The 11,443-nt window shown below is 45.8% G+C and overlaps 1 protein-coding gene across 2 annotated transcripts; it reads left to right on the top strand.

The window, feature by feature from the left end:
- The first annotated feature begins 1,412 nt into the window (after positions 1-1,412).
- On the top strand, positions 1,413-9,617 carry basp1 (brain abundant, membrane attached signal protein 1). 2 transcript variants are annotated; one of them, XM_058065503.2, is made up of 2 exons: positions 1,413-1,538; positions 8,383-9,617. In XM_058065503.2, the coding sequence occupies exon 2, from the start codon at positions 8,399-8,401 to the stop codon at positions 8,960-8,962; it is 564 nt and encodes a 187-aa protein (XP_057921486.2). In that variant the 5' UTR covers positions 1,413-1,538; positions 8,383-8,398; the 3' UTR covers positions 8,963-9,617. The 2 variants fall into 2 exon arrangements, with proteins under 2 accessions (XP_057921486.2, XP_078650856.1); XM_078794730.1 differs by lacking the exon at positions 1,413-1,538 and adding an exon at positions 7,203-7,312.
- Positions 9,618-11,443: the final 1,826 nt, after the last annotated feature.

Raw genomic sequence — 11,443 nt, 5'->3', positions numbered from 1 at the left:
AGTTCTTTATTAATAAATACATACAGCTATTTCATATTTGACCCCTGTGGGGCCCATGTCTTCTGGGTGTAGTGCCCCCTGCTGCAGACCGCCAGGAGAGTAAAAGATTGTAACCATCACCTGACCTTTGACCAACAAAGTCCAAGTAGGACTGATCCAACTCCACACGAACAGATAGTTCTGACAACACACGTCCACATATAAACACACACATAAACACATACATTTTGTCCAATCAGAAGCTTGAAAAAACACGGACTAGTACTAAGTATTTTTGGCTACTGATCTGTTAGCATCCTCATTATGAGCTACTTTGTCACACTACCATACTCACTCCACGCAATGTCATTAGATACATGCCAAGTAGCCATAGGTTGATGTTCACACATTTGCTCTGAGCTTATGTTGTCATTTTATTGGTTGCTAGCATGTCCAAAATTACAATGGAACCAAAACAGGAAGAGGGAAACAAACATTTCCTGTGGCTGTTTTGTAGTTTAAAGATTGAAGATAGCAGAAGCTGGACTCCTGCAAAGTGTTTCTGAGATCAAGCCAAGTCCTGGAATTAGTTTGTTTTGGTAGCATGCAGCGGACATAAAAAAGTAAACAACCATGTTTTGGTGTAAAAAAAACCCCAAACTGTTTTACTTGATTGAAAAATTTGTGCAGGTGCACCACTTGCTGGATGGGCTGAGGCACTGCACCATTTGGTCCTGATGCCAGCAGACAGTAACAGCAAAAATAGCTTCTTTCTGAGCATGTATCATCAAAACAAAGTGCTAATGTGCATTATTGTTCTTGTTGGCTCACTGTGAGCGTGGATGCTAAATGTTGGTTTGACTACATAATTTCTCCTCATCGGCAGGATTTAGGATGTTAGTAAGCATGTTAAGCTAAAAAAAACAAGTCCATCAATAGATGCGAGCTGCTAACGTTAGCTAACAAACACGTTCATCCGGTCATTAGTGATTAGCAGACGTTACATTTATTTTCCAGTCCTTTCTAACCTCAAGTTAGCCGAAAACAGCTTGTCTTCTGCTTCTACTGTGGTAGAAACGTTTTGACAATGCTGCCACCTAGCGTACAGACCGCTGCACTACATTAACACTACATTAAGATGCTTTCATGCAGACTCTCCGTGGTGGCGCACATAGTGACCGGCAGGGGGGGCACAGAGGCATCAAATGGAGACCAATATGGAGGAGGAGCTGTGCAATTCTACAATTAGATAGATATAATCAGAAAAATAATGACATAGTATTGTTGTTGTTTCTCTAATGTTTATTTTCTTAAAGCTGTAGAAGTGTTCGTGTAAATATGTGCAAACATAGGATGCACATATTGACACAAATAACAACAAATATGATCGACTTATGTTTCTGTCAGACATAAAAGCGCGTCCATGTGATAGTGTGTCTTCACGCGCCCGCTCCTGTTGCGCACGCGCAGGCGGTGTATCGCGCGCCTCGCCTGGCATCACGCACAAGCCGCCGTGCACGCAGCGGAGGAGCAGCCAGCCGACAAGTTCCGTGAACAAGGTGAGTGCACGCCGGGATTTTTGTCTTCTTCTACATCTTCTTCGTTTTATTCTTCTTCTTCACGTGTTTGGTGCCTTTCTAGTCTTTTTGTGTCATGCACACGCACGGAAGCCGCGTGCACAGCAGACAAAAGGCGCGTGGGTGCAAAAGAACGACGAGTAACATCGTGCACGTTCATTTTTGCGCTTTTTCTTTATTCTCATCTTTCCAGACGAGGGAACGTGCACGAGCATCAAAAAGGGGTGTGTACAGCGTGGACTGACACGCGCTTCACACGCACGCTCTGCTATTGACGCGATACTGTTGTGAACAATCTCATAATGTCATGACGGGACAAATGATCAATTCATTCATTCACAACTAATTCATTTTCTTGTCTGCTGCACCGAGGGCAGGGGGGGGGCTTTAATTGGTGAATTTCTTGGTAGGGGAGGATGGACCCCTCCCACGCCCCCATCCTTGTGGGCGACGTTGACGTCATAATGGTCCATGTTGTGTCGTTGTTGGAGCAACAATCAAACTTTATTAGCCTCCATGGTCCTCCTTTGTTTGCCGGGGAGCGCATGCGCACTTTGCTCAGGGTGTGGATGGGAGAGCTGCCACCTTGCGTGTCAGGCGGGGGACAGCGATATGGGGGCGTGTTTTATTGCATGTAAACGTCATCAGTATGTACAAATGTACTCAAGACTGTCTTGATGGCGCTTTGTCAGCTCGGCTGTCAATCAAAACACATCGATAATAGTCTGCCCTCTAAATGAAGACTAATTAAAGCCTATAATCAATTCAATCAATGTCAGCTATGAGCAGTTTAGAAACGCTACATTCTGCCAACAGGTTGGTTAGCAGAGTCACCGCCCCCCCACCACCCTGTAAGATCACCATGGCAACAGCAGCACTGGAGTCACGTGATTGGCTCTCACTTTCTTCATGAATTCATCCCGCAAGACATGTTCGCATGACAGTCGTGTGTATGGTTGTGTGTGTGTGTATGTGTATGTGGTGTCTGGCCAGGGGTCAAAGGTTACTACCCCAAGCCATGTGATGAACATCATAGTTTTCACACAGCATCCATCTTAATGAACAATCATGCAGCGTGTGCGTGAGTATGGGCAGGTTGAGTCACCACCACTATTGAAAAAATGATATATACATACTTACATACATACTTACATTATATTTAGTACATACATAATATTATAAGAATATTATTTCAACATAGACATGGAAACATTTCATTAAAACACATTAAAACATGGTAATGGACATACTTCAGTTGATGTACTAGTGACAGTTCATTACTACAGTATAATGTTATGCTAACATATGGTAATATACCTCAGTTTACCTGATTACAAAAGTCAAACGTGTAAAAACTGAAACATAGTAAATAATTCAGTATTTGGGATTAAAACCTGACAAGATTTGTCATTTGGAGAAAATCTCTATCATATGGAATATGGAAGTGGAAGGCGGGAGGCATTATTGGACACGCACATCTGGCAACCCAACCGACTTTGGAGTTCACAGCGTCAGTGAGTGACATGTTAGAGTTAAACACTTGATGTAAGCAGAAGCTGTAATAATCCAACATTTGATCAACTTTACTTAAGATTTGTCAGATCAAACCATGTAATGTTCTACTGATGATGCTCATTACATGTGGCTCAGCTCAATTCAAGCACCGCCATCACCCGATCAGCCGTTCCATTTCATAACACCTCGTACATAGCAGAGATCCACGTTGACAGTTTAGTTCCATAGTTGCATTATTTAGCAAGTAAGTCTTTCGTGCATCACGCATTTATTCCGTAACAAGTACCACCTCCGGAACACGGTGCAGCGCAGGTCTGAAAGCGGCCATAATTCAACTCAACCTAACCTATGTCATTTTAACTGTTTTGGGATTTTATAAATATGCGCCACCATGGAGGAGTAGCGCCACCATGGAGGAGCAGCGCCACCATGGAACCATCCAGAAGGAGAAGGAGAGTTGTAAACAACTGAAATACGCATGATAAATGTTTCACAGATGCATAAACCAGTAGAGTCATGGCCCGTGTGATGTAACTTACAAATGTCAACATCTCCAGCATGGAGGACTTTGAACAGGAAGTAGATAGCTTGGACAGGAAGTTGCTTTATTGCACCTCATTATCTCATGGAAGCTGTTGAACACTTAATGTTTACATCTTTGAGAAACACTCACATGCCATCTGAGGAAGTCTGCGTGTTTAACTTCCTGTTTCATGAAGATAATACAATAAATAAATAAAATGTTTTCTCATGCTTTATGATAAACACATTCGTTTTGCAGGCTGCATGGCGGACGAGTGGTTAGGCCAAGTGGTTAGGCCAAGTTAGGCAAGCCCCAGAGTTCGATTCCACCCTCGGCCATCTCTGTGTGGAGTTTGCATGTTCTCCCCGTGCATGCGTGGGTTTTCTCCAGGTACTCCGGTTTCCTCCCACGTTCCAAAAACATGCTAGGTTAATTGGCCACTCCAAATTGTCCATAGGTATGAATGTGAGTGTGAATGGTTGTTTGTCTATATGTGCCCTGTGATTGGCTGGCCACCAGTCCAGGGTGGACCCTGCCTCTCGCCCCAAGACAGCCAGGATAGGCTCCAGCACCCCCAGAGGATGAGCGTGAGGATAAGCGGTAGAAAATGAATGATTGAAGGATTCGTTTTGCCCCCCCATTATATTGGTCAGACGTGTAACTACAGGAGTGTTGACATTACAGCTCAGGCAAACATGCATAAAAAGATTGTAGTAAAAACATAAAATTACCTTCTTGGTTGGATCATCTGCTGCCGCGCAGGACGTCTGTGGAACAGCACACTCTGACTGTGAACCCCATATGTCACGTCTTTGTGGACATGGATGTGGAAGATGGAAAAAAAGGAAGAATGAGATTTTAGAGAAGATAAATGCAGCTGTGAAACGTCAGCCATTGTTTACCTTCTCAGCATTGATCCAGTCAACCATTAACTGACGGAATGCTCCAGCACACACATACACACACCATACTGGAAGTCCGCCCACTTAGAAGCATGTGTGGCGGCCATCTTGATCTTGTTGGCATAGCATTGCTAAGTTGTCATGCCAAAGCCCAGCCTGACAGACTGTCATGTGCATGTCAGCAGGTGGCGCTCTTACTACTACCTCTAACCGTCCATCCATCCATCCATCCATCCATCCATCCATCCATCCACCTAAACACCCACCCACCCATCCATCATCCATCCAACCACCCACCCAGCCATCCAACCACCCTCCATCCATCCATCTATCCATCCATCCACCTAAACACCCACCCACCCATCCATCATCCATCCATCCCCCCATCCACCCACCCATCCTCCATACATCCAACCACCCACCCATCCAACCACCCTCCATCCATCCATCCACCCATCCAACCCACCCATCCTCCATCCATCCATCCACCTACCCACCCATCGTCCATCCATCCACCCACCCACCCACCAATCCATCGTCTATCCAAACACCCACCCATCCTCCATTGATCCACCCACCCACCAATCCATCCTCCATCCATCCCCCACCCACCAATCCATCCTCCATCCATCCACCCACCCATCCATCCATCCATCCACCTATCCATCTACCCACCCATCCATTCACCCATCCATCCATCCAGATGCTTACTACTACGGGTAGTAAAGCATCTGTGGAGGAGAGGAGGACATTGATCAGGCCCAAACAAGGTAGCGTGTTAAACATAAAAAGGACATAAAAAGTCAAATAAATCATGAAATTCAGAAAGGATCCAATAGATCACAAATTGATTGATGGGGATAATTAATCCCAGAACTCTGCAGTGTTAGCACATGAAGTTGTGGCGGTCGTCAGCGGGTCGGTGCTGCTCTACAGTAGGAAGTGTGTCACTGAGCCCCCTCCCTGCCATCTTTCGGGGGTTATCTGGAGTTCAGCGCCGCCGAACTGTCTCGTCGTCTGGCTTCCCACCCTCACACAGCACTACTGATGTGGCGGGACAGCGGACGCTCCAGCGGCGTGCCGGAGACGACTTGTTTGGACTCGGTGCCGACAGGTCCGTTTAAGGCCGACTGAGGCCATGGCAATGATGTTAGTTATGTTATGCTAGGAAAAACCTCATTACACTTTTTCAAGAGTTGGCCATCTTCATAGTTTTTTTTACTCAGTGTGTCAGAAGTTGAAAAAGCTTTGATGATGTCACCAAACAAGAAGTAGATAAATTAATTAATATGCTATTGCAGCACATGATGAAGACAGGAGGATGAGAATGTTCTGTGATCATCTCTCCACAATCACACACATCCACTCACCCGTTCTCCACATTCTCCATTGTCACACATCCATTCTATGTGCTGACCCCATGTTTGGACCAGGAATTAGACTTAGCACAACACACATTTGAAGCGCTTTCATTGATGTTGGTTCGGACTCAGAACTCAGCTGACATAAATGGCTTTAATCTGACATCTTAGTCAGTAAAAGGGAATTATTTGTTCTTTAAATTTCGACATTATGTGGTGTCCGTGTTTTTCCGTGTTTCCTTTTCACGTTTGTATTGTTCATATGTGTCATTAAAGCCAGCGGACAAAGCTGTCGTCCCATACAAACACAGCTGACAACACAATGCTAACTGTGGTAACCACACAAACGTCAGCATCTGTTGTCATGTCTCAATGGATACGGCGAGGTGTCTTCTGTTGTCTACTGATGAACAAAAACACACATGGTTAGCACATAGCGTTAGCATGTTGGCCACACAGTCAAAAAATCGGAGGTCAAATCTCTGTTGGGCATCTCTATGTGGAGTTTGCATGTTCTCCCATGCACTCATTTTTTCCGCTACTCCGTTTTCCTCCCAAATTCCAAGAGGCAACACATGCAATTGGGTCGAAAAGAAAGAGATGAGATGGGATTTTAACATTAATTTTAAGAAAAGTACAGTGAAAAAAATATAAAATGCAATCTACTAAGCTATTTCCTACAACGTCTCAGACTTCCACACTCTGTGTGTATGCTAGTGTATGCTAGTGTCTGACAAAAGGGCTCATTCCGTTCATGCCGTTGTTCTATGGAACAACCGCACCAAGATGCTGAACCCTCTTCATGCGTGTTTGGAGGTGACAGACAAGGAAGAGAGACACGCATGCTCATGTCAATATCTTCAGGCAAAATGTTCCACCTCATTTTCTTTTAGGCAATAAAAGTATTGTATATTTATCATTGTTCCAGGCTGAGGGCCCACAAGACATTTTTTTTCTAAACCAGAAATCTTATCCTGCTTTAATCTTGCAAGATCTTTTTCAGAAATGTGACAAGACATGACATGAAAGCACGTATTGCTCCAAAAGATCAAGCAAAGTTGGTTTTTGGTTGCAAACATGTTTGCTTTGATGTTCATGTTTCTTCATTCATTTTTGCAAATGCATCATGGCTGAAAGTTACGAACCCCACCCCCACCTACCCACCAACGCCACAAATACACTGCCGTCCTGTGAGTAACACTGCATATATGTATTAGCATATTCAATCGCTGTACTAACATTTGGTGATTGTATTTTTGTACGGGCGTTTACGGGCGTTTAATTGTTACGTGTTGCTATTGATGTCATATATTATTTGTCTGGTGTGTGTGTGTGTGTGCGTGTGCAGAAAAGAGATGAAGAGGAGATTCCATTGAAATCTGAAAGACGTCTTGACAGCACTTGAGTGCCGCGCTAACAGCGTGTGCGTGAGGCAGCACTAAGATGGCGGCATGTGTGAGTTATTCATGTCAGTAGATGTGATGGAGTTGAAGACAATTGTCCAAAGTCTCTTTTAAACCACAGCCACCATAGTAGAAGCGAACGTCTACCATGTTGTCTTGGTTATTTGCTGGCTGCTTAGCTCAAAATGGCCACCGCCGCCATTGTCACGCCATCTTGACAACACCAACCAATGAGAGAGGAGCTTCTCGGTTGGCAATCTTGGAAATAGACGACGGGAAATGTCCTTTACAGTACAACAGCGTCCATCCAGAGGCAACCAGAAGGTTCTCAAGTCAGTTGAAGGACATTAGATCCTGGATGCCGTTGAGTTCACCTCCTGTCCAGACACATGAGGTCATGTGACTTCCTGGATTGGTCTTCCTAACTGCTGAACAGTTTCATGTCATTACAAAGTAATTATTTATTCGGCAGCTCGTTATGCCCGTCCCAGCATGCACACATCCATCTCCTCTTCATCCTCTTCCTCATCTTGTAGTCCAGTGTGGGATTTTTATGCTCCAGTTTTCCCGCCACATTTGTCCTCGTTCGCTTTGACGCCGCCAGCTGGCAGCGTGCGGAAGTGACGCTCCTTTCGCAATGTCTCCACTCTCCTCGCCAGCCTCCATTTTGACGCTTTCATGCCAACTTTTGTCTCTTGGACCCCATCCCAGAATCCCACTGAGTCCTCTCCCTGTTGGACCAACTGTCCGGCACTCAGCGCCAAAGTGGGCAGGGCTTGATGTCACAGTATGAGTCATGTGACATGACACAAACATTACACATTAGGACACTTCACATTAACACACACACACACAGGTTGAGTGTAGTGGTTACACACAGAATGCTCCTGGTAGTTGACAACTTGCGGTGTTTGTGTGTCACACAGGCGGCCATTGTGTAGTGCGTGTGACACCGTGGCTGGGACAGCGGCCTGACTCATACGGGCCGCACTGAACCAGTTATCAGTCCTCATCTTCTGCTCTTCTTTCACTTCGGAGTTGGGATTTCAGTGAAAGTCCATTGACAGATGGGACATTGCATGTTTATCCTGTCAATCATCTTGTTTGTGTGTTTGCGTGCAGACACCACAGGTCCGTCATGGGAGGTAAACTGAGCAAGAAGAAGAAGGGCTACAACGTCAACGATGACAAGACCAAAGACAAGGATGCCAAAGCAGAGGGGGCAAGTCCTGAGGACAACCAGACGCTGAAAGACAGCAAAGACGAAGTCGCCGCCGCCGCCTCCTCCACCGATTCCAAGGAGACAGCCAACGACACGGCGGCCAATGATGCGCCTGCCAAGGAGGAGAAGAACGCCACCAAGGAGCCGGAGAAACCCGCCACCAATGCTGAGCCCAAAACGGACGGCACCGAAAGCGCCGAGCCCGCCAAGGCCGAAGAGACTCCGGCCACCCCCAAGGAGCCGCCCCCAGCCACTAAGGAGGGTGGCAAAGAGGAGGCCGATGCCAAAAAGACTGAGGCCCCCAAAGTTGAGGTGGCCCCCAAAGCTGAGGCGGCCCTCGCCGTGTCCCTGGACCCCAAAGCCCCGGCAGCCCCGGCCAAGGAGACCCCGAGTTCAACAGCAGCCCCCGAAGCTCCGCCCAAAGAGGCCAATGCCACAGAGGCGCCCAGCAAGGATCAAAGTGTAGCAGCTCAAGATTAACAGACGGTTGACCACACCACAACTACAAGGCCCCGCCCCCTTTGGACAATAACAACCAATAATAATCAAGACCACCCTGGAGCGCCCCTCCCCCCTCTCCCCCCAGTAGACTACTATTATTATCGTTGTTGTTTATGTTCCACTTTGATGACCTTTGACACCAGCATCATTACCATCCCATGTCATCACTCCTTAGCCACGCCCACTCTTGCCAGATGACAAATCATTGGTTGATACACAAGCAGGAAGTACTTTTTGTTCTCTTTCAAACCAGGCACAACTTCCTAGAAGTAAAGCAGAACTTCTTAGAAGGACGGCATAACTTCTTAGAAGTACTGTACTGTAAATGAAAACATCAAGTATTGATTGATCAAGCTCTGATCAATCATCTTCTCCATGTTAGCATGTCCTCTCATTCTTCTACTACAACCATCCATGATAACGCATAACATCCATCCTTAGCACCTCCCCACATGTGTGTGCATGTACAGTATCAGTCAAAAGTTTAGAGACACTTGCTCATGCTCGTGCATGAAGGAGCGTCCAAACTGGGGACTGCTGCCGCACCTCCTCCATCTTCTCCACGTCACCACCTTGCATGTCCGTGCTGGTCGTGTCGTTTTGTTCCCCCCAAATTAAATGAGGCTGATGATGATGGTTTGTGTTTCTATGGCAACCGTATTTGCATCCCATCAGCGCTTGCTCCACGTCCAAAAGAGAAAACAAGGAATGGAAAGTTTTCAAGTTGTGTGTAAACTTCAAAAATAAAAAACAGAGCTTCACATGTTCAAATATTCACGGCTTCCTTCAGTCATCGACTTCCAGCATAAATGAATACCTCACCTTCACACTGCTCACAGGAGAAAAACCTTGCATTCGCTGACAGCTACTAACACATCAAATGAACCAATCATGTTCATTTGCTGTCTGATTAGCACGTGTTCACGTTTGTTAGCACTGTTAGCTGCATTGTCTTTTCTTTCCGAAACGAAGGCGCATAAGGCTCAACTTTTGCTCATTTTGGGTGAAAAATTTTATATCTTGATGACATTTTAATTTCAGCATAAAATACACATCATCTCTAACAGCCACTATGTTGAAGTAGGCGTGGGCCACACGTACCATTGTGGATGTTGGACACATCAGAACCACACCGAGCATCACAAACTCCCCACTCAGCCAAGCTGCTTCATTGGCCTGGGAGCTTTCTCCATGATGGTGATTGGTTGCTACGGCGATGGCGGTGCTGCCTCTCGCCTAGCAACAGGCGGAGTGCAGGAGGGATGATGTGTGGGGGTGCTCTCATGTGCTGGAATGGAGGCAAGAACATGGGAGGCCATATGAACACACACACACGAATACAGTTGTCTACATTGCAGCATCTACTGTCGGTGAGTGACTGACTTTTTGGGACATTTCATCAAGAAATAGATGACTTATTAAACGCCCTTATCTCTATCGCTCTCATCCTATGATGACTTTCTTCAGGCTTCTGAATGGCTAGAAAGATCCTTGTCGCGCCACTTGTTGCTTCGGCCAACAGTCTGTGAAGAACAGTCCTGCCGTGTGGACATTGTGTTGAAAACATGGTCTCATCTTGGGCGTGCACTGTTAGCTTTTAGCATCATTTTCAATAGTGTCTGCAATAGCTTTTGTCCCTGTTGACCCATTTGAGCACTTTCTGGTTCCACAACGACCTGACCGGCTCCGGGGCTTGTTGCCTAGCGACAAGCTGCAATCTGCTTGTGTGGCGGCAGCTTTGTGTGGCAACGTTTCATGGTGAATTTAGGACGCTCGTCTCTGGAGGGAAGTGACACACACACACGTTTCCCAGCGTGGTGAAAGTGAGTCGTTGGCAAATGCCAGGAGAAGTGAAAAACCAGCTGACATTCTTCACGCATGGTGATTGGGTAAAAGTCTGATGATGTTGTTGAATCCATAGACACAGAGAGTGGGTTTGTCCACTGCTGCCATATGTCAACACCACCGCCATATTGGATGTGTCAAGGCCACCTGTAGATGAATACAAGTCAATGTACCTACTTTCAGAAAGTGCCTTTTTACAAATATAATTAAGTTAATGGCTCTCGTTTAGACATTCACACATGCACTAATATACTTGGTAAACAGTTAGAGATCAAACATTGAGAAACGAGAGGAATTAACTTTAATGTATTTGTAGAAAGGCGCTTTATGAACGTAAGTACATTTACTTTTATTCACTTACAGCGCAGTCTTGACATCTAATATGGCGGCGACGTTGACGTACAGCTCAGCACTCGATGCGGCGTCAATATATGTCCATGGTTTTTGATCTTACCTTTATTTACCCAGGCAAGCAATTTAAGAACAAATTCTTATTTACAAATGCAGCCTGAACATTGTCGCCGTTGACGCCATCTTGCTTTCTGATGACAGAAGACACTCCGCCTCTTTTAGCTCGCAGACAAATCACGTGAGTACTTCTGAGGAAAGCGTGAG

Source organism: Doryrhamphus excisus, linkage group LG11 (assembly GCF_037039965.1).
Source record: "Doryrhamphus excisus strain RoL-2023G ecotype Guam linkage group LG11, RoL_Dexc_Guam_v1.1, whole genome shotgun sequence".
Lineage (NCBI taxonomy): Eukaryota > Metazoa > Chordata > Actinopteri > Syngnathiformes > Syngnathidae > Doryrhamphus > Doryrhamphus excisus.
The sequence above is the reverse complement of the archived record's forward strand: the minus strand, read 5'-3'. Positions and strand labels throughout refer to the sequence as shown.

Coding starts and splice junctions, on each gene's coding strand:
- basp1 (XM_058065503.2), top strand. CDS start 8,399: ATGGGAGGTAAACTGAGCAAGAAGAAGAAGGGCTACAACGTCAACGAT.